Source organism: Branchiostoma lanceolatum, chromosome 1, assembly GCF_035083965.1.
Source record: "Branchiostoma lanceolatum isolate klBraLanc5 chromosome 1, klBraLanc5.hap2, whole genome shotgun sequence".
NCBI lineage: Eukaryota > Metazoa > Chordata > Leptocardii > Amphioxiformes > Branchiostomatidae > Branchiostoma > Branchiostoma lanceolatum.
The window spans coordinates 17716897-17738884 of NC_089722.1; the positions used below are offsets into that span (position 1 = coordinate 17716897).

The 21988-nt window shown below is 42.0% G+C and overlaps 2 protein-coding genes across 4 annotated transcripts; one reads left to right on the forward strand and one right to left on the reverse strand.

The window, feature by feature from the left end:
• Positions 1–6907: 6907 nt before the first annotated feature.
• LOC136438754 (uncharacterized) lies at positions 6908–13066 on the reverse strand. The gene is made up of 2 exons (XM_066433675.1): positions 12372–13066; positions 6908–8213 (listed from the first exon to the last, which is right to left on the reverse strand). The coding sequence occupies exons 1-2, from the start codon at positions 12722–12724 to the stop codon at positions 7853–7855; spliced, it is 714 nt and encodes a 237-aa protein (XP_066289772.1). The 5' UTR covers positions 12725–13066; the 3' UTR covers positions 6908–7852.
• Positions 13067–14656: 1590 nt separating this feature from the next.
• On the forward strand, positions 14657–21557 carry LOC136438764 (sulfotransferase 6B1-like). 3 transcript variants are annotated; one of them, XM_066433698.1, is made up of 8 exons: positions 14769–14786; positions 15089–15199; positions 16448–16626; positions 17143–17369; positions 17877–18009; positions 18735–18829; positions 19713–19869; positions 20527–21557. In XM_066433698.1, exons 3-8 carry the CDS (start codon positions 16449–16451, stop codon positions 20634–20636), a joined length of 900 nt encoding a protein of 299 aa, XP_066289795.1. In that variant the 5' UTR covers positions 14769–14786; positions 15089–15199; position 16448; the 3' UTR covers positions 20637–21557. The 3 variants fall into 3 exon arrangements, with proteins under 3 accessions (XP_066289804.1, XP_066289795.1, XP_066289784.1); XM_066433707.1 differs by lacking the exon at positions 15089–15199 and having other exon boundaries at positions 14657–14786; XM_066433687.1 differs by lacking the exon at positions 14769–14786 and having other exon boundaries at positions 14925–15199.
• The last annotated feature ends 431 nt before the right edge of the window (positions 21558–21988 follow it).

Sequence of the window (21988 nt, forward strand, 5' to 3'; positions counted from 1 at the left end):
ATAACTGCTTAAGGGTGGATTGAATTAAATTGGAAGGCGCCAAAAGATAGGTAGAGACTGTGATTAGAATTGAAATGAAATCAGATTTCTCACCAAGCATCGTTCACGAGATGGTCATAATATCCAGACAGCTAGTGAGTTCCTCTTACCCTCAACTTGTATATTTCTATAATCAAAGACAAAACGTAGGACGCTTTCTGTTGTAGCGAACGTGTTATGTTTTATTTTCGCTCCCTCGAGCTTTAGATTTTCAAACAACCGCGTCTTTTGTTCTCCGACAAAATCCCACGTACCCATCCCGCTGTAATTACCGTTAGGAACGTCGCGAATGTGAAAACAAATGAAGACAATTACACGTGCTGTTATACAGCCTGATTAGCAAGAATGCTGGCAACACTTACCTCAACCATAGGGCTCACCAATGGGCCGCTTTAGGTTTGTTAGTGTGAACGACGAGTACATTTTCAGTCCTTATATAGAATACATTTCAAGTTTTTTTCGGTAGTCACTTATGTGGCTAAAGTTGACTTGTGGGGTTAGCCTCATACGCGCCGTTTTGCGTCCTAAGGCATGGGCACGGAAAAAGTCAATAGTGCAGTCAAAATAGGTCAGATCAAGCATATAAATGTGTCTACATTATCGTGACAAGTTGACCAATCTCATACAGTGCATCAGAGGAATCAGACTTTCGTGAGAGACAAGATTTTCCGAGTCAAAGTTAACCTAGTTTCCTCGGGGTTTTCCATGGTTTCGCCATTGTTTCCAAGCCTCTACCAGGTTCCACAGGTCGCTAGTACAGGATGTAAACTGTACTTCCTGGCTAGCTAACTTCTCTGGTGTATCATCTGTCTATTTGGCTATACTGGTAGAGGCTAACTTGTGGTGGCGTTGCTAGGCAAAAGGATATGCCAACAACTATAACAACTACTACGACGCTTAATATGAGGATTAGCCGATGATCACTACGCACTTTTCCACAAGAAATAACATGAGGTCATAGTGACTCTAGGAACTAGTACATGTAACTCATTTGTAGTTTTATAATGTCGAAAAATAGTCAAAAAAAAAGAAGTAAACTTTGATAATGACCTCTCTGCACACCTTTATTCTGGAAAAGGATGCATTTGACATCAAAAATGAAGCAACGTAAATTAGGTTCCTAGGGACTCATTGAATCAAATTATTTATTACTACAGATAAGGTTTATTATATGCAATAATAAAAGCGTAAAATCATTCACAAGACAAGATCACACACAAAGAAAGGACAGAGTTGCTCATGCTCTCTTTTTTAGACATCTAAAATTACTCAACAGTACAATTAAAAGAATATTACACAAACCAATTTGTCTTTTCATCATACTTTCACATCGTGTATCATATTCCAATTGTAAAATGAAATCAAGGTCATTCAAGGGCCACACAGGATAAGAGGACAGAAATCTTGTCTATTTTGTTTGTTAACGTTTGTTGCACAATGAGATCTATTCATTGTCGAATGCAACAGTACATTACACCGACTCTCAAGGCAGCGTAGCTGATATTTGAGAGCCGATATTTATGGACAGACAGATACATAAGCAATGGGAAATTTACACAACACTAGTTTAAATACAATGCTACAATCAATCAATAAAATCAGCCTTACAGTCCAGTTTAACATAAATACATTATTATATACATGAGATAGAAGATATAATACAATATAATATAGTACAATCAGATTGTGGGAGATTGTGTTTGTCATGAAGGAAACTGTTGCTTTGTCGTTTATGGCACGATGAACAGTGCCAGTGGCCGACAATGCTGTACCAGAGTGGAGCTCTAATTGTTGGCTACACGGAGAGATGCGTATCATAGCGGTCTGCCGTTAGGGTAGAAACTCCCCAATGTCTTCTAACGTCCTTAAACGGAGACTTGTGCGACCGGGGAGAGTCCAGTGTTTCAAAAGGGGTACATGTAGGTGTTGGTGTGTATGGGACGAGACTTATTTTAGTATGGGATATTGGTATAATGACGCGAAGATCTCGCACCCCTCGCCGCTGTCCTAGCCCCGGAAGGTTTTCGTTGGTGTCTTCTGTTTCCGTTGGTGGTGGGACACTTTGCGCTGTATCGGTAGTCTGAAATGCATGGTTGTCTCTGAAGCTATTTCCCAGCAGTGTGGGGTCCAAGTCGGTACCTGGAAGGTTTTCATTTGTGTCTTCTGTGTCAGTTGGTGGTAGGATACTTGTCTCAAACCCCTTCGCTGTCTCGGTAGTCTGAAATGCATGGTAGTCTTTGAATCCACTCCTAAGTTGTACATGTGTGGTGTTCAAGACACTGCATGAAGAGGTATCGACAGTGGATAAACCGCTGTGTGATTGCGTCTGGCTTGCCTCAAGACTAGACATCTTCAAAGCATCATCATTCCTCTCTAATGTTTCATCACTCGTGTGGTTGATCGTCCTCACATCATTACGACGTTCCGTTCTTTTGGTATCATAATATCTTGTACCGTGCTCATCACCAAACTCCGAACAGTCGCATAAGTCGGGGGTATCATAATGCCGTGGATACTCATCGATGACCGTGAACGAAAAATCGTCTACCTCACTGTAAGATGGACTAAGCTGTACCACGTTTATTTTGTGACGAAATTTGCCCTCTCGCTTGGTGGGATTGTCCCGTAAGAGATTCCATCCTGAAATATTCTTCAGTTTTTCGTCTATAGCAGCAGGTGTGATCCTCGGCCCTTCTTGTACAGGTTGCCCGGTAATGTCATCCACTGTGTCAGTTTCAAGAGACGGCCGTTTGGAGTCTGTTTTGTACTCGGGCAACAGCCGCGTGTAGTGAACTAGCACGTCTTCCACGTCTGAGGGACCTTCCTTGTGTTGCACTTCGCTGCACCACTGCAAGGCGACGCTGAGAGCCGCCGCCACGACTCCGGCGACCACCACTGCGATGCCCCCTGTCGGCGTTCGGTCATGATTGCAGAATAGCAGACAGCTTTCGACCGAGAGGGTGACGGTGATCATGATACAACCACCCAGGAACAGCACGACCCCGAGAACTCGGATGGCCATGTACACGCACACGGCTTCTTTGGAGGAAGCCATGATTGGTGATCTTTATTCACGATTTGCACCTGTAGAAGAAAATGTAAATTCAATAATATTTTTGGACCAGATAAATCTAATTAGCTAGTTTGAATATAAAGAAGTAAACAAAATTTATGCCAGAATCACGTTAACACGGAAGCATGAGTCAGACCACAAAATTTTCCATCGACATGACGGTTGACATAAACGATATCATTGATGACCCTGGCAGCACCATAACTTTATACAGACGACACTATAGTACTATGATTCTGACGGTTTAGTTCTTGAAATAAATCTCTAAGTAGATTGACCAAATGTCTTCAAGTATGATTTAAGAACCATTTAGAAGTCTTCAGGGACATTGCTAGTTGTGCAGAATTCTGAGAACCTCAGAAATTTTTTTGCAGAATTCTGGAAACGTAAACAGAATTCGGGCAAACTGCATACTATGTACATGTAGAATATACACGTGCATGTACATAAACATATACATATACATGTACCTTACCTTACATCTTAGATCCTCCAGCAGCTTTGTTGCATAGTTCGACTTATCATATAAATGAAAACATGAAAGGGTGCCCAAATATAGAGAGTGTGCTATATACAGATAGTTCCATATATGGATCTCACCTGATTCTATAAAGGCGTGTCACATTTTGTAAAGCTGACCGTTCTTTTATTTTTGGCTATTCAGTGTGAGGGTCAAATGGTAAAAGGTAGCCCCATAGCCTTTTAGAGGCCGCAGGCCATTGGGTTGTGTATCTACATGCACTGTGTGTATGGGAAGCCCAACCCTCTCCTTTCACCGTCTTTTACCTCCCAGCCGAAATCAGGTACCTGGTGGAGTGAAGAAAGTCGTGTTAAGTGCCCTCCCAAGGACACAACGTCCAGCCCGAGGAACGCCAGGAATCGAACCCGTGACCTCTCAATCTCGTGTCTACTAGCCTAGCCACTCGTCCATTGGACGCCACTACGCTTTTATTATCTTTCTGCTATATATGGATATAAATAGTGGCGTGCATTTTGTAAAGTTGGGTGTTGATCATTTTTCGGCTCTGTATAGAATTCAGGGTGAAGGTCGAATGAAGTCAGATAAATTTACCACACTGATCTGTGTCACAAGGACGATGGTGGGTCTATATTCATAAACTTTGTAACAAAATCACTTCTCACCTTGTATGTAGCTTAGACAAACAGGCAGCGTGATTCTGGATATTTGGCGTAAAGATTTACGTGTTGAACTACTGAGATAACAATCAAGCTGATATCAATGGACTAAGTCACGCAGAGGTGGCAATGATGACGTCATGTCAGATATAACTGTAGTGCCGGAAGGTAAATCACAGATCACGAAGCGGTTCTTTACTCAACAATGACCTATTGATAGCTATCACACTGGGAGTGATATCTTAATTCTATTATAAATCTGCCGTGTTCTTTCTCTCCCTGGCTATCTACCTGTCGTATGGATCCTAGAGTAAGGCTAGTAAGAGTTTGGAGCTTTTGATGGAACTTACAGTTTAATAGTCAACTCACCCCGGTATCAAGTTGTCTTTCGACGACTTCTAATTTCTATTGATTAAAGAGAATCTGGTAATTACAAGTTCCATTTGATTTTGCGAGACTAGTGTATAGAGTATTATAGATCCATTAATTCATGCGTACCCTTGTGTGCACGTACTTCTATTGTTTCTGCCTTAAGGCCATAAAACAGATAACAAAAGTTTAATGACCTGTAAAAATTAACTGTATTTTCTTTGAATGTTTTTCTTTTACTGTCAGCCTTTCCTAACTTGGTCTATACTTCACAAGTAATCAATTTCTTTTTCAAAAGTCATTGTGTAATAAAGAATTTACAGTCAAATAATGGACTAGAATCATATGAACTTCTTTTAATAAATTTCCTTTCAATGGATTTTACCCGAAGATATGTGGGCGGGGGGGGGGGGCAGTGGAATTCAGAGACTATACTTTAACGAGGCTCAACTCTACATGCCGAACAAAACTTTTTTTTACGCAATGAGCAAGGTACTGGCACATTGTACAAAGTACACGTAGTATACATAGTCTCCATACTATACATGTATGTAGTCTACATATCATAGATAGTCTACTGACTATATATAGTATACGTATTATACGCAGTCTACACACTATACTAGTGCACACAATTTATACATAGTCTACAAATTCTACATAATTTACATACTATACGTATTCTGCATGTTACACATGTAGCATAACGTAGTCTACGTAAGTGCAGCACATAGTCTACACATTATACATAGTCTACTTGCTATACATTATACATGTCACACATACTCACTGCTACATGTCACACATACTACACATAGTGCACATGTCATGCATCGTCTACATACTAAACATCGTGTGCATTTTATACGTAGTCTACATACAGTGCATAGTCTACACACTATACACTATCTACAGATCACCTTTTATCACATATATAGCACCAATTGCAAGCCGCGTAGACTGCATGCAGCAAACTGATAACACGACTGTCGTCTAACCCACATGAAACTAGTACGTACACAGAAGCTAAATCATGTTGTTCTGATACGTATACACAGACCCCCTTTTCCTGATTTTGTCACCTGTAGAAATTGGTGTTAGCTTACCTGGGCTTTTTGCTCGGAGAAATATGTGCACAAGCGGGAAGCCTTTTTGTCGAGAACTGCTTTTGACAAGGAAGTTAAATGAGACCGTCTATAGCTTGCGGTTACATGTATATGGTTAGGTGTAGGTCGGCGTAGGCGTCAGAAAAATCTGTATACTACAATTCAAGACAGGATGCGTACTCTCCAAGCAGAGGTTAGGTTCCAGCTTGATTTGGATGTCTATCTAGTCGTTTCCATCGCGTTTTCTATTTTGGCAAATTTCCTTTTTGTCCACAAAGCGAAGTATAGTAGTGAATGAATGAATGAATGAATGAATGAATGGATGAATGAATGAATGAATGAAGACCTTCATTGTGCACACATACCCACTGGGCTCGGTACAGGTCACAACAGAAAAGGTCACAGTTTGCAAATACATGTATACAATGATAAGCTAGCACTAGTCTAATAATTACGTGAATTTGGCCTCTTCTCGCTTCTTAGTAATGGTGTAAATATAGGTACAGATGTGCTTGATAATGAAGGGTTTGTCTAAAGCCATTAGAAATATGAACTTTTCCTTGAGTGGGAGAGAGCTGTCGAAAGAGAGTTACCTGAGGATACAGGTATGAGATCTTCGATTTCTGGTAATTAATGTACATCGGTTTAAGTTGGTCACCTGGTGATGAGGGAACACTATTTTATTTCATTGGTTAAGCATGTACTTACAGGGGTTGCCCAACTAGCCGGAGGCTATTACTAAGGGCGAACCCATATGTGGTCATAGGACAGTAGGTTTTGGACCATCCCACACCGGGGCGTGCCCCTACTCTTTTTCAAAAGGTGTGGTGGGTTCTTTTACGTGCGCGGGGTGTAGCTCTCCCCAAACACGGGACCTCCATTTAACGTCATATCCGAGGAACACTATAACGGTTATCATTCGTGAAAGTGCGGCGATTATATCTGTACCAATTCTGTTTGAAATATATGAAGAAAAAAACAAACAATTCTCTTGTGGAAAAGAGAAGTCTTTAAGTTATCACTACGCACATTACAATTTCTTCATTGGTACCTTTTTTGCAGAGTAAAGGTCATTCTGAGCGTGCGCATCGAAAAGAATATCTACAGTGAGTCAGATTTAATTCGGAATTTCACACAAAGTGTTTTTCCTTGTACACAATAAACATGAGTCACTACACAAGACTTCCATCAAATGATATTTTTATTCATATGCTGGAATGATTTGTAGATATCTGCATATATCTTATAGGTCCTTATAAACTGTATCTCTCTCTCATATGAATAAACAATATGTCATAACGACAGACATTCCGTCATAATATTTCCTTATTTCTGCTTTTGATTATTTTTACATTAACCGCATAGCTGCACAGAACTATCGAGTTGTCAGTTTCGCCTTATAGCCCGTCACAGGATAGGATACCATAGGATCCATCATGTTCTATTTTGCCAGATAATGACTCAGATGTAATAATTTATACATATCAATACCGATAATATGTATAGATAAAACTACATGGTATTGTCTATTTTGTCAGATAATGACTCAGATGTAACAATTAATACACATCGATACCGAAAATATGTATAGATAAAACTACATCGTATGTAATCCGGATAAAATCTCTCATATTTCCACCTAAAAGTTACGGCTCACTTAACAAGGCAGGAAAAATAGCAGAACGATATCACATGCAAAGAAAATTAGACGTAAACTAGCCCGAAGCTACCTTGTTCGGCCAACGGCTCTGTTAAAACTTATTTTAGGCCAAACAAGTCAAGCCTTTTGACTTATGTTTACGAAAGGAGGCAGTATAACATTTAAACATATCTTCGTGATAATTTTTGTCTTTATAGAATGACACTCTTTCCATCAGCAATTGATCTCTCTTCTGTTAAATTAGTGATTAGTATAATATGATATAATATGATATAATACGGCTCAATACAAATACGTACATTCATTTGCAAAACAACAGTTAGTCAAGCAACTAGATAATTTTGTAAGTTGCTTGAGCAACTTTCATCTTGACGCAATGCGTGTATTGCTACTAAATCTTTATGGACGATGTACATTTTGCTTAAGATACATACGGCTCCATCATACGTATTGCATACATATTGAAAGTTATAGGCGCGTTGTGACTGATTCAGCACTGTCATTATTGTCTGTGATGTCGTCATACCCTGGGGGAAGCGAGTCCGTGTCACTGAAGTCTTCCCTGCCGCCATTTTGTTCATCCGGGTCACACCGGCTCGCGGGGTATGATGGGGGCGGTGACGAGGGCAGCCGTGACGTAGACGTCATGGGCAGAGTCAATGCGGAAACATCCAGTATTGCAGGTAGTGGTAACGGTGGTGATGGTGATGATGATGACTGTTCGTTTACGACAACCACGACCGGAAGTTGTGCGGTTCCCACTGGAATTGACGTAGGGTCCACTGATGTCGGTGGAGGTACCGTACCCTCGGGTGATTCGCTGGGACCACTGGGTTAGGGAAATGAAACATTTTTAGATATAGCTGTCGTATGTTATTGAAAGCTTCCGGAAACAGTTGTGTTATCTCTAAAAAGGCCTTAGGCTGGCTTATGAAAAAGTGTCAATCAAGCACTTTTATTTTGTAATGAAACCATTTCGTCACATTGGGCTACATACAGGTCACAAAAGAAACGTTTACAAATGCATCATATACAAGCTAGGATGAGCATGTAAATTCGGTTTCTTCTCTCTTTTTCATAGTCATTAAAGTACTACTTAAGAACAGGTATCTTTTTTCTGATCGAGGATTTGTCTAAACGCATAAGATATGTGAATTTAGTCGCAGCACCTAAAGTGAGGAAACTTGGTTTAAATTGTTTCTGCCTATAAAATGCATATCTCCCTTTGTTGTATAGTCTTTATTCTACTGCGAAATGATGTTCACCTTCTATTTTGCAAAGATTACAATGCTGGCATAATCGTTGCTCGGGGTAGTGTGGCATTGTCCGCCAGTTTCAATGTGTAAAATGTTTGTAAAACCTGATCCGTAGTTAGATTTGTGCTAAAGGTTCAATTTTTGGTTAACGGCCCCCTTTCCTTCCAACCCGCTGATTGCAAGCAAGCATTATGAGTGTTTCTCTCTACGGTACCAGATATCTTGCCGGACTAAAATAGGAAAAACACTTTATCAGAGGCTTGGTCGGATGTTGGAGTACAGATCTGTCCGCCCTTAGCTGAAAAGGGTAACTATATGGCCGGCAAACCCTTAATTACCCTGGGTTCCAGACTGTTTATCGGGCCTTTTAGCCGGTTCCCTTTAGGCGGTACCTTGCAGTCAGTTCCTCCGACGGCACAGAGACCCCAGCCCGCTGAACCCTAATTAGCGCACCGGGGGAGTTCTAGACGGGGGTTCACTCCCACGGGCTCAACTCCCCGGAGCGTTGATTAAGGCCGGGCGGGCGGACTGTTCTCTGGCCACCGTAGAAAATCGCTAGCGACCCGGTACTAGTCTGGCGCCCAGGGTAACTCTTAATATACACCTTATAGCGAATTTCTACTAATTTCCCAGCAACGCACGGAGTGTGGCAGAGACTAAGTGTTTTTGTACCCAGATCTCTAAGTTCGAAGTTTTTTAATTGTTCCTGCTTTGCGGCGACCCCGAAAAAGGAAAAAAACAGACAGAATTTTCTACGTTCTTCTTTCCTTACACCAGGGTTTAAGATTAGTCTCTCGCCGTCTTACATCGTAATAGAACTATCGGGAAAATTGGGACTACGCCCCCTTTTTAAGTGGATCCCAACCTGGGATAAACACGTCGTAAAACTTGAAAAGGTTGAGCCAGTGCCTTAGAGCCCTGTCACACTTGTTCGTATATTCAAATAGTGCACGTGAGTTGCGCATTAACATTTTTTGGTTTAAGTAAATTTTGCGGGGAAGAAGTTGTTCTCTACTCTGACCCATCGTTGTGCAGCCTAGTTATCAAACCAAAGAAATTACTTGTTCGACTGTAAACTTAACCTGAACCAAAAACATGTTGATACGCAACTCATGCGGGCTTGTATATACGCACAAGTGTGACAGGGGCTTTACACCAGGGTTGACGATCATAGTCTCTCGCCGTCTTACATATCGTACTACAACTATCGGGAAAATTGGGACTACGCCCCCTTTTTAAGAGGATAAAAACAGCCCAACCTGGGATAAACACGTCGTAAAACCTGAAAGGGTTGAACCAGTGCCTTAGGGCCATACATGTACACTGCGTGCTTCAGTTGACCTTATCGTACCATTTACGTACAACACAGACAGTAAGGTCACACCGGGTCAGGGCCACTGTCCGTGCTAATCATTATCTACAGATTTGATGACGAAGAATGAAACGTTGAAACGTCTTGGAGGCCAACTTAAGAATCCGATCGTCACAACGTATATGTGTGCTACAATTTGAAGCAGAATAATTTGTCCATGCTTGGTAATACCGTTATCTTTTAAATCACGAACGGAAAAATATCAAGTGATTCAGCCCACATTTCGCAGCACACGCACGACGTGTTTGCTCGCACGTCGCTACACGTATGTGGTTACTAACGGATAGAATAGTTTTAACGTGAATGGCTGAGGTTGGTGCTAAATCGTACTTTTTTTAGTGTTGCAGTTCAAGAACGAAGTCAGTAGTCCTAATTATTGATATCAGATTTTGGGTTTTTAGTTTAGAAATACTGGATATACAGCTTTTATATTAGAAATGCTGGATATACAGCTCTGTGGAATTAGGTGTGCATTTTAAATCTCGGGCGTAGTTTAAGATTAAGAAAAACGTATTTCAACAACGTGTCAATGGCAACATACTAAGTAAGCATGACTGAACAGTTTGAACTTTGGCCAGACACTTGTACTGTCAGTTGGTCGATTCAATTCATTTACTAACTGAACACTTTGAGATGTCGAGACGAAAGACAGTGAGAAAAAAATATATTATTCAATATATAACAGAAGACGAGAACAGCATATATTATCGGTGAACGTAAACAATGTGTTTCTGCTTCTGGTGTTTCTATTGAACCAGCTGATGCAGCATCAAATGCTTACAGCACTATGAATAATCAAATTAAACAGGGTGTTGCCTAACTCGTGGGTATGTAATACTACCATACAATAACAACAGGAGGAGACGCTCACAATATATTTCTTGTACTGCATACCGCCTCATGATGTAACACACCAGGTTTGTACTGAACAGTACAAGCTGCATATCCGGACAGACTTATGTGATCCACTCTCGACGGGGATAAAGGAAAGGAAAGGAATCTCGAACCAGTTTAGCTCAAGTGAACTCAATGAACAGATGAGCTACTCTTCCACTGGTCGTGACAGAGGAGACAGACGCTATGTACAGTATTTACAGGTTCAGTGTACCGGGGAAATTCCCCTAGCTCTTTTCGACAAGCACAATGAACAGTGGACCACGGCTTAACGTCCCGTCCTAAGGACTGCGATCTTTAACGGTAGCGTGCATGTCGGGTGAGCGACACAGCCGGGATCGAACCCGGGGCTTCTAGTTCCAGAGGCAAGATCGCTAACCACTGGACTACGCACGCTACACATTGACTTTTGGATTGGGATGACTTTTCCGAGGGGCACAACGTCAACGGGGCATGCCAGGGGATTCGAAGCCGGGACCTCTGGGTTCTAGGCCAAATACCCTGCCATAACGCCACCACTATAGGCTTCATCCAAACCAAGCCTAATTTTACTGACGGCACTGGCACAATTGATTATGCAAGATAACGATACTTGTAACTAGTGTTTTACTGACATTGTGAGCAAACCAATGGCATTTTGATGATAAACTTAGCTTTGTGGTCAAAAGTACTAAGGATGCATATTTAGGAAAGTGACACAATATAATATTGACCCGAATTATAATTTAAAAAAATACTAAAGCCTGTTCAAAATCTAGGACTGATCGGCCAATATATATTCTACTTATGACTTTTTTGCAAATGTGGAAACTCGTGCCGTATGGATTCTATATCGACACAATAGCAAGTCTACACCAAATGTCAATCATAACGCTAATCCCGAATGACAGCGATTGTGTGCGACTATAGCAACGTGTCATGGAATGTAGGTCACATGTTTGTGCACACAATACTTTCGACAGATTGTTATCAGCAGTTGTCTGTTCCATGCCACTAGGGACTTTCACTAGCTTAGAAATAATCTGTCAAATATTCTAGCCTCCACCAGGCTTTCGAATTCCTAAGTAAGGGGATATGGATTTATAGAAATCAGCAAAATAGGATAGATAAATAGTATCCCATAAAGTAACAAATGGTAGGTCCAACATATTAAACAGTAACAAGGATATCTTTGAATTTCTGAAACGTATAAAACGCCGAGGTGATTCTACAATCGAAGTATATCCTTTAGTGGTGTATTGTATATATCTACTATACATTGTATTTGAACAATCATATATGTAATGTATGTCATGCACGTTGGTAGTTTGTTGGTCCAAGGACGAAAGGGACGGACTTTGAACCCCGTCCAATGTCTATCAAAGTTAGCATCACCTCACTATCAGCTAAGGTAATGTCTCTTACCTTAATCAACAACAACAACAACAAGACAATAATAAACATATACTTAGTAACAACACCTCACCTGGATAGCGAGAATACAGTCCAGTACGCAGGAGGGGCGTCCAATGGCCGCTGAGGTTCTCTCGTGTCCAGTACACCGTTGTTCTCCAGGCGGGGCCTTCTCGTTCTCCTAGGCTTCTGAACTCCGCAGTTTGAGTGGACCACCATCATGCCCACCCCTATAGCCAGCAGCGCCATTCCCTCGTACGGGAATCTCATCTGCTGTCCCTTGGAGACGGTAACGCTGACGGTTATCACGCAGACTATGCAGCCGAAAACGATCAGTCCCAGGGCGGTCACCAGCACCCACCGCCGCCGCCTTCTCTGTGAGTCCCCTCCTCCCTCTTGTCCACCACTCCCGCAGCAGCCTGGCATAGCGGCAGCCGCATCGAAGACCGCTCCAAGATCTAAACTGTACTCCTTTCAAGGCTCCCTGACATGACCCAGTGGTCCAAAATGGCGAGGGTTGAACCCTCAATATGTTGATCGTCTACGGAAGTTTGTGCTCCGCAATAATGTCAACTGATCTGGGTTCTTTTACTCCTTTAAACGCCTGTTTTGTAAGTTGCCCGTACCTTGTAGCACAATGTATGGTAGAAGATTACATCTTAAAACGTTCTGAGTTCGGGATACGTTGACCCGTTTTAAAAACGACGGCCTACGTACGCTTGTCTCTTTGTCGACTGTTTCGTTCTGCAAACAAGCGGTCACGTGATGTTATTCTGTACCTGGTCTCACCTGTCTCACCTGTTTGATCAACCGCGACCGGTGACCTTTGACAAAAGTAAACAAACCGAAGGTGAGGCATACCTGCGCATATGTGTGGCTTCGCGGTGTCGTGGTGGTAGATTGTTTGGCTCAGAGACAAGAACCCAGGGGTCCTGAGCTCGAATCCGTGGCCACCTGACTTGTCCCGTTCGGAAATTACCCTGTGCCCTTAGGAAAGGCAGTTGACGTGAATTACCTCACTTCACTCAGGTGAAAATGAGTACCTAGCTTCGGTCAGAAACGTCCCTCGGTTAGGACGTTAAATGGAGGCCCGATGTTTGAGCATCGAGAGCCACACATCCAACTCGTAAAAGATTAACACGGAAGTAAGAGCCCTGTAGACATACAATGTAGACTATCCAGTCTCGGTGTAACGTTACGTGTACACGTACGTTTACAGGGGGGATTAAGAGACCCGGGCGTCTTGAAAAGACGCCGAGGGTTGGCGCCCATCTCCATTTCTATGGCTCTTGGGCCACACACATTTGTGCAAGTGACTACAGCAGGGGGCTGGTCCGCTGGTAGTGATGTGTGTATTTAACATACTCTTTCCCAAATGCTGAGTGCTAAGCAGAGAAAGCAGTATGTACCATTTTAAAGTCTTTGGTATGACCCGGCCGGGGTTCAAACTCACGACCTACCGTGTGCAAGGCGATCACTCTACCAACTAGGCCATTGCATCGAGTGCAACAGGGGGGATGAAACTGCTTTAATACTAGTATATTCCAGTAATACAAAGTGGAGTAGAAAGTGGAGGGAAAAAGTGTCATTCATTATCAAACCTTCAGACAACAAAAAAGTACCCTTAAATGCTAACCTGTCTATATGCCAGCTGTGAACAAACGCATTCCGACAATTCTATATATATATATAGAGAGAGAGATATTTATTGACACAACAAAAGTACAGCGACTTTCGTAAGGTCTTCTACAACTATACATGCAAAATACAAACAATGGTATACAAAACGATTAACCTATGTACAAGTATATGAATACTTCAACATGTCGACTTTAACGTATCACTTACACTACTAGTTTTAAGATCTAAGCATTCTTTTACATATTTACCTATTTGTACACAGTAAGGGCTGTCTCCTTCTAGAATGGACTTGAATTCATCTATAGAATGGAATGTATCAAATTCTGTTGAGCAAGCGGAAAGAAGGTTGAACAGCTTTGAGCGTTTATCATGATACCGTGGACAATCTACGATAAAGTGTTGTTCTATATACGGCTAGTCTGCAAATACACGCACCCCCCCTCCCAACCAGATCTCTTGGATTGGTCCTCAACCAGGCCTCAACAAGCCAGTTGAAGATCATTCCCCTATGTCATGTGGGTGCCAAGATGTAGAAAGGTGACTTTCTAAAAACCAATTCGACAAACACAGCGTCTATCCTATCATAGCAAACCCTATATATCGGCCAGATTTGCAATGGTTCAAACCCTTGTTTTTACGCTCTCTCAATGTGGGGTCTAGGCGCAGGTGTTCAAACACTCGCGTCACCCCTGCTGACATGAGTATCACATCCCCCCTCTCGAGCACCCCTCTCGGTATTTCTAAGAACGTTGCATTGATCTTTGACCCTTGACACTGTCGACATTGAACCTGGCGGTTTCCATGGTATCGCGGACTCCGATTGTTAGGCAATAGTACACCAATACAGGTAATATTTGATTTTATCAAAGTAGTAGTCTCGTCTTGATCCTAGCACGGTCGCTACAAACAATTTTCCCAAAGGAATGCGTATGTTAATTTGTGACAATTACGCACGAAGTGTTGTTGTTCTTCTGCCCCTCCCCTTCCTTGTTTGCTTGTACACGAGTGCATACCTGGTAAACCGCCTAATGGCGTAACGCACCAGGTTTATAGTACAAGCTGTATATAATCCGGACAGATTTGTTTGATCTACTCACTCAAAGTCAAGCTTTCATGTAATACTAGTATTCCTTGCCACTCCCATGTCAGAGGTGACTCAGAGCGACCAGACAGGTTCTACTTCATTTCATGCAGGAGTAATACCCTGGCGGATCATCGCTAAGAAATCTCTAACATTGTTGTCTGATTTGTGCCTCACAGGTGGGAACACATTTACTGTACAAATTCTAGATCTCTGAGAAATGTTTGCATTGCGACATAGAATTTTTTTTTATATCAGAAGGCATGTTCTGCCATGGCTGCTAACTCTGTTTCAAAAGACCAGAACAGTCTTCCACGCTTTCTGACAGGCTTTCTCGCACTGAATGCTTCTTCTGGTTTTCAGTTGCCACACGCTATGCTCAAAAGTTACGAAAAAGGTATCTATTTGGGCGGAAAAATACATATCCGTGTCGAGGTGGGGTAGAAATGGGGTGGGGTAAAGGGTTTGGTAGGTAATGGACGTCACCAGATTATCAATTACAGTCCCTGTCAGTACATTTCTTATATCAATTTGGTTGAACATTGCTGCACAAAATTAGTGTATTTCACAAGAGCGCACGTCAGGATACCATGTTGTCATTGGAAGAGCCATGACATTGTGCAATGAGACCGTACTTCCCTCAAATACGTTGGAGTGGAGTTAGGAGAACTTTAATGTATGTGATAGCACAGGTAACGTCACATTATCATATATAAATACACGAAAATAGAAATTTCAAACCATAAAAGATCTTCATTCATAAGCTAGCTGTGGTTTTTATCGGGCTCAAATGTGGCCTCCCATGTCAGATGTGACGTGAAAGTTCGTGGTTCAATAATACGTATTATAATTTAACAAAGAGGTTAGACTCCATTTGACACAGAAGTCACTGCGTATGACCTCACGCTGGGCTAGACTTGGTCATTATCACTCATGCGTTTAATCCAAGGGCACAACAGCGGGTTCTGTCAGGGGTTCGGTACCTCCAGGTTCTAAGTCAACCTCCCTAGACACAAGGCCACCGTAGCATAAAGCATATCCAAACGATTCCGTACTGGCCGTAGCCCCGCCAGGATCAGTTGAGTACAACGCCGATAGCAATTTGTATAATATAACAATTTCCAGACGTGTTTTGTTTATAAATGTCTCGGGGACTTCACCTTTGACATATTACCCACAATGAATTTCGCTGCACATGCGTACTTAGAATCGTTAACCTTCCATTCTTATCATGCATTCGCAAGGTCAAAGGTAAAGGCCCCTGACTTGTAAACTGTTCTTGTATCTATCATGCTTTGCATACCAGTTTGAAAAGCAATGTCAAGACGTGTTTTGTTTATATCTCAGGCTAGGCGCCTTCTTTTTTTTGACCTGCGCATACGTACTTACATGGAATCAGGAACAGTCCCATTTTGTTCATACTCCAGGATGGCTTCGCAAACAAATACAGAGGCGCCCAGCAGCGCTAGTCCTTGTGCCCTGAGGAGGTACGAGTACAAGGGAGTCACTTTCGAGGCTGCCACGAACCCGATCGAGAGCCTGGAAGCTATGGAGACTTTCGCCATGAGAGATGGGGACATCGTCATTGTGGCATACCCCAAAGCTGGTAAGAGTCTGATGATTATTATAATGTTATTGCCTTCACCGTAGGCAGAAGGGTATATTTTTGGTCGGGATTTGTGGAGTGATGGTGTTGGCGATATAGCTCTTGATGCCATGGACGGATGTTGGTGATTTTTGGTAGGTAAGTGTCTGTTGGGGAGACGAAGGTCACGTTCGAAGAAGGGTCTTCTGGGGGGTACCTTTGGTGCTGCAGTGGACCTTTTGCGTGTGTCGGTTTATTTGTTGGTGGCATAACTCGTGAGAAATCAAATGGATCGTGATGAAATTTAGTCTGTTGTTGGGGGTTGGGGAAACGAAGGTCAAGTTCGAAGATGTGGGAGTTCCTACGGTACTACAGGGGGCATTTTGTTATCTAAATCTTGTTTCTAGATATCATGCAAAGTCTCAAGAACAGCGCTAGCAGACACAATAAACAAATAAACAAAGAATTTTATTCTTCTGGAGTTGCATCAATAAACTGTACAATGCTGAACTGTACGCGAATTTCTTCCTTATCAAGGAACCAATCTCCTGTTTGAAATCCTGCATGGGATCATCCACGGAAAGCCTCGTGCACCAGATTACCTTGGGTTCTTCGCAAGACTGGAGTTCGCCATTCCACTGCCGAATGGACGGGACACGACTCACGTCAGGCTGGCGTCAGCTCCCTCGTCCTCGCCGAGGGTCATGTCCACCCACCTGCAGAGGCGAATGGCGCCGCCGGGTCTGGCACAGCCTGACAAAGACGTAGGAAACATTCAATAGATACGCCAAAAATAGTTACTTAAGCAACTGGAAGAAATTTAGAAATTTAGAAATTTAGAAATTCAGAAATCTAGAAATTTAGAAATTCAGAAATTCAGAAATTCAGAAATTCAGAAATTCAGAAATTCAGAAATTCAGAAATTCAGAAATTCAGAAATTTAGAAATTTAGAAATCTAGAAATTTAGAAATCTTATCTAGTTGCTTGACTAACTATTTTTGGCGTATCTTACTACCTGGATGTCTAACCTTCATCAACGTATTCAATAGGTGCGCTAAATGACAGTCACTCAAGCAATTGGATAAAACAGTGAAATATTTCAGACAGAATCCGCCCCGCAGTCACTGACGAAAGACAGCGGATGCTGTCTGAAACGCCTGACTGTTTCAAAAGCTTGTCCAGTTGCTTGTCCAGTTGCTTGAATCATATATATGTCATTTAGCATAACATCCCTGCCAATCATGCAAATCATGCTCAATCTGTTTCGCAGCTTAAGGTGATCGTTGTAATGAGGAACCCAAAAGACGTGGCGGTGTCTTACTACAACTTCGACAAACTAAACCCGATCGCGCAGTCTCTGAACTCCTGGGATGACTACTACAGGGACTTTCGCGACGGCAAAGGTGAATTCTTAAGTTTGTTTCAAGGCTGAAGTAATTATTAGTGATACACGATAGTGATCACCGCTTTCTGATCCTTTTATACAATTTTATATTCCATACATTTTAAAGCTTTTAGATATTTTTAGTCAGTAATACTAGTGATGAATGATTTTAACTGTCCCAGTAATGTATTAGACGTCCAGTATTATGTGTGATTTGTGAGTGTCAGAGCAATTCATGACCACCAATACCAAAGACCCTGCGAATCTGTACAACTACACGAACCGAATAAAACTATTATTATTATTATAGAAAATAACATATGCCTGTTTTGCTCACGTTTTGTCGATTACATTAGGTAATTCATGTAATGACAGACCAAAAACAATACCGCCATCTTTCATGGAGGTAAAAAGTAGAATATCTGTGATTAAAATCAAATTTGAAAAAAAGCTGTCAAAAACAATGTTAATCTGGGATGATCCCTACTCAACATGTAACGGATCATTGCTGTTTCAAATTACGCTACAAACGTTAAAAATAGTTACTCGAGCAACTGGATAAAATTTCGAAACAGTCAGACGTTTTAGACAGCAACCGCTATCTTTCGTCAGTGACTGGAAAGTTCGAAATTCTATCCAGTTGCTTGAGTAACTATTTTTGGCGTATCCTACTACCTGGATGTCTAACCTTCATCAACGCACTACAAACGTTGTTAATTTGTGATGGCTCTTTTTGAACCCCAGTCGTCTTTGGCCCGTACTACGACCACGTGCTCGGCTGGTGGCAGATGAAAGACGATCCACACTTCCTGTTCCTGAAATACGAGGACATGAACAGGGTAGGTGAGGATGTCAGGTATGGGTTTAGCTAAAGAGGAAAATATTACATCAGAGAGATAAAAACTACAACACACCCTCAAAATAAGTAATATCGCGCTTCACTGAGTGGAGTACACAGCTGATATGCACACCGACAGGCATCTATCAAATAGAGAGTTTATTCATCGAGACTACAGTCCATGTTAGGAAGGACCCGCTATATACAACACATAATAATGTATACTGTTTTGTGTGTTTTTATCTATTTATTAAAACTCACCACATTCGTGGAAGGATTGCAATAACAGGTGACTATTGACATTTCGAAATGTCGACCAAAAACTAGACTGTAAAGTTGGAACAACTCACATCGCGAAGGACTCTTACTCTTTTCGATAGTACATAGCGTTGGGGGTTATACAGCGAACGTAACGCAATGTATTGCTTTCCTCAAGCACGGGAGCTTCAAATTTACATTCCACCCAAGAGGACGTCCCTAACCGAAACTAGGTACTCATTTACCCAAGTCGAAAGAGGAATGAATGGAAAAGAAAAAGTTTATCCTTGTTTGGAAAAGTTACTATTATAAGTTCCTTAATTGTTTCGCAATTCACTAACCTTTTCCAGGTGCTCCCCACCCCAGAAAAATCCTTTTTTGAACTTAATGAGAGGAAAATATTTTCCTTTATTTGGAATGGGGGACCAGAAAGGGTAAGCAGAAAAACAGTTTATAACTCAATTGAAAATGGTGATTTGAACTTAATCAATCTATATGCATTTGCCCTCACTATTAAGGCTTCATGGATGCCAAAACTATATTCTAATCATGACTGGTTTACCTCCTGGAATGAATGAATACAAGTGGATGAGTATTTGAAAACGAGCAATGTTTTTCTAACCCAGGACCTGACATCAGCGGTGAAAACCATAGCCTCGTTCCTGAAGAAGAATCTGAGTGACGACGCTGTCCGTGCTGTAGCCGAAGCATGCAGCTTCCAGACTATGAAGGAGAGATATGCTCAATCAACCTACAAACCTTTACAAAGCTTCACCAGAAAAGGTATTTTCTTTTTAAACATCGTATTTAATCTTCATCCCTCATGGTTGTTGATTGAATATGATACGATTATTGGTATTGCAGACACATGCCCGTGGGATAATTACAAGTAAATGTGCCATAGATATAGTAACGAAAATAAAATAATGTTAAGGGTTAGTTCCCTCAAGTACGCGATTATCGTCCAGAGTAACTTAGCCTTTCCAAAAGCACTTTATATCATAAAGGCCTGAGTCCGTTTCCAAGATTAAAAGTGTCTAGTGTCACAACGGGATAGAAGGGGGGAAGATATACGCCTTAGGCTTGATTCCCATTCTGTTTAAAAACGCACGCACAGTGCAATGGCTTAGTTGGTATAGTGTTCGCCTTGTACACGGTAGGTCGTGAGTTCGAACCCCGGCCGGGTCATGCCAAAGACTTCTCTGCTTAGCACTCAGCATTTGGGAAAGAGTATGGTAGTTAAACACACACATCACCACCAGCGGACCAGCCCCCTGCTGTAGTGACTTGCACAAATGTGTGTGGCCCAAGGGCTATAGAAATGGAGATGGGCACCACCCCTATGCGTCTTTTCTAGCCGAGTACCAGCCTCCGTAATGTATTTTCAGGACGCCCGGGTCACTTTAACTTTAACAATAATTTTGTTTGCCTGTTTTGTAGGGAAGATCGGCGACTGGAAGAACTACTTCTCACCGGAGCAGAACCGTGAATCTGATGCTGAATATGGAGAAAGGATGGCAGGAACGGGGCTGAGTTTCGACTTTGAGTAAACTACACCCTCCTTTATCAGCGCTGAAACCCGCTCGGGAAATGTTCGGCAAACCCTCCCGGCCTCAGCCCTGATCTTTTGAACGTAGATTTTGGGTTCTGGGGACGTCACTGACAGTTGCTCATAAATGATTAATGAGCTAGCCTTATTTGGCACAAACAGTCGTTGGTTGCTCATTAATAGTTAAGTAGCGATGTAAGACGTAAGCTGATTGGCTGATAGCTTACCAGCGTCCTTTGCTCAAAATGAGCTTTAGCGAACCCTCTGATTAGCTGAAAGCTGTTTGGTGGTGACGTCGCCAGAACCGTGTTCAGGGGTTCGGAAGGGCAGGGCCGCTATGGGACGTAACGAATATATCGGGTCTGCTGGGAGGATGAGTAAACTATAGATGCACCAGATAGTAATTGGATCCTTGGGTTCTTACCTGTGCACGGATGGCAGCGTCTTATTCCACCGAATATGCGTGTGTGAGCCTTTTGTGTTATGCATTATACGGCCACATGAGGGCTACCGGGCCTGAATTTATCGCACAGAAGGTCCGAGGAAAGAGTGTGTATTTTCTGCGTGTTGTTTTGATAGACCCTGGTAACTGTAGAAATACCAGGGTAGAACTGAACGCACATATTAGCGCGCGCACACAACCAAGAACCAATACACCACAAAACAAAACAAAAATGACAGCTGTGAATTCTAGATAGTTTATCTCATTGGTCTTGTTCGCATTTGGTTGTTCTCAGTGCATGTGATCCTTTTCTTTGAAAAATCAGACCTAATTCACGTTTTAAACAACCTTAGCTTTAGCATTCCTTTGGTGTAGTTCTGATATAAAGTTGGGAGGTACTGTTTAGAATGTTGTTACTCAAAGTACTAGTGTTTATGCGGTTATCAGTGTGTATAGAAAATAAACATATGTTTATGCTGATGACGACTTTTGTCACGTTATGTGTGGTGTGTGGCTTTGTTGTCTCTTATATGATCTTTTTCCTTACTGCAAGCCGCCCGGCCGGGCGCCTGTTTAGAAATGTGACGTCAGAAACGTCACCTCAAAACTGCAATTTTAAGCAAGCTCGCTAGAGGACGCTGATGATCCAGCATCGTGTCTGGAGAACAGTCAGTAGCGACCTTTTTATGGAGTTCTGTCCACTGGCATCTATTGCCAACATCGACCCGGAACAAATAAACATTGACGCCATTCTATCTTTGATATTTGGAGTACAATTGTAGCAGACAACGTAAAAGAAGGATTCGTGAAATCGTACTTACATTTCGCACTACCAGCTGACGAGTAGGCTAAAAGACTTTTCAGTGGGAATATTTAGCTATGCATGAGCTTTCTTCTTTAAACACGAGCAT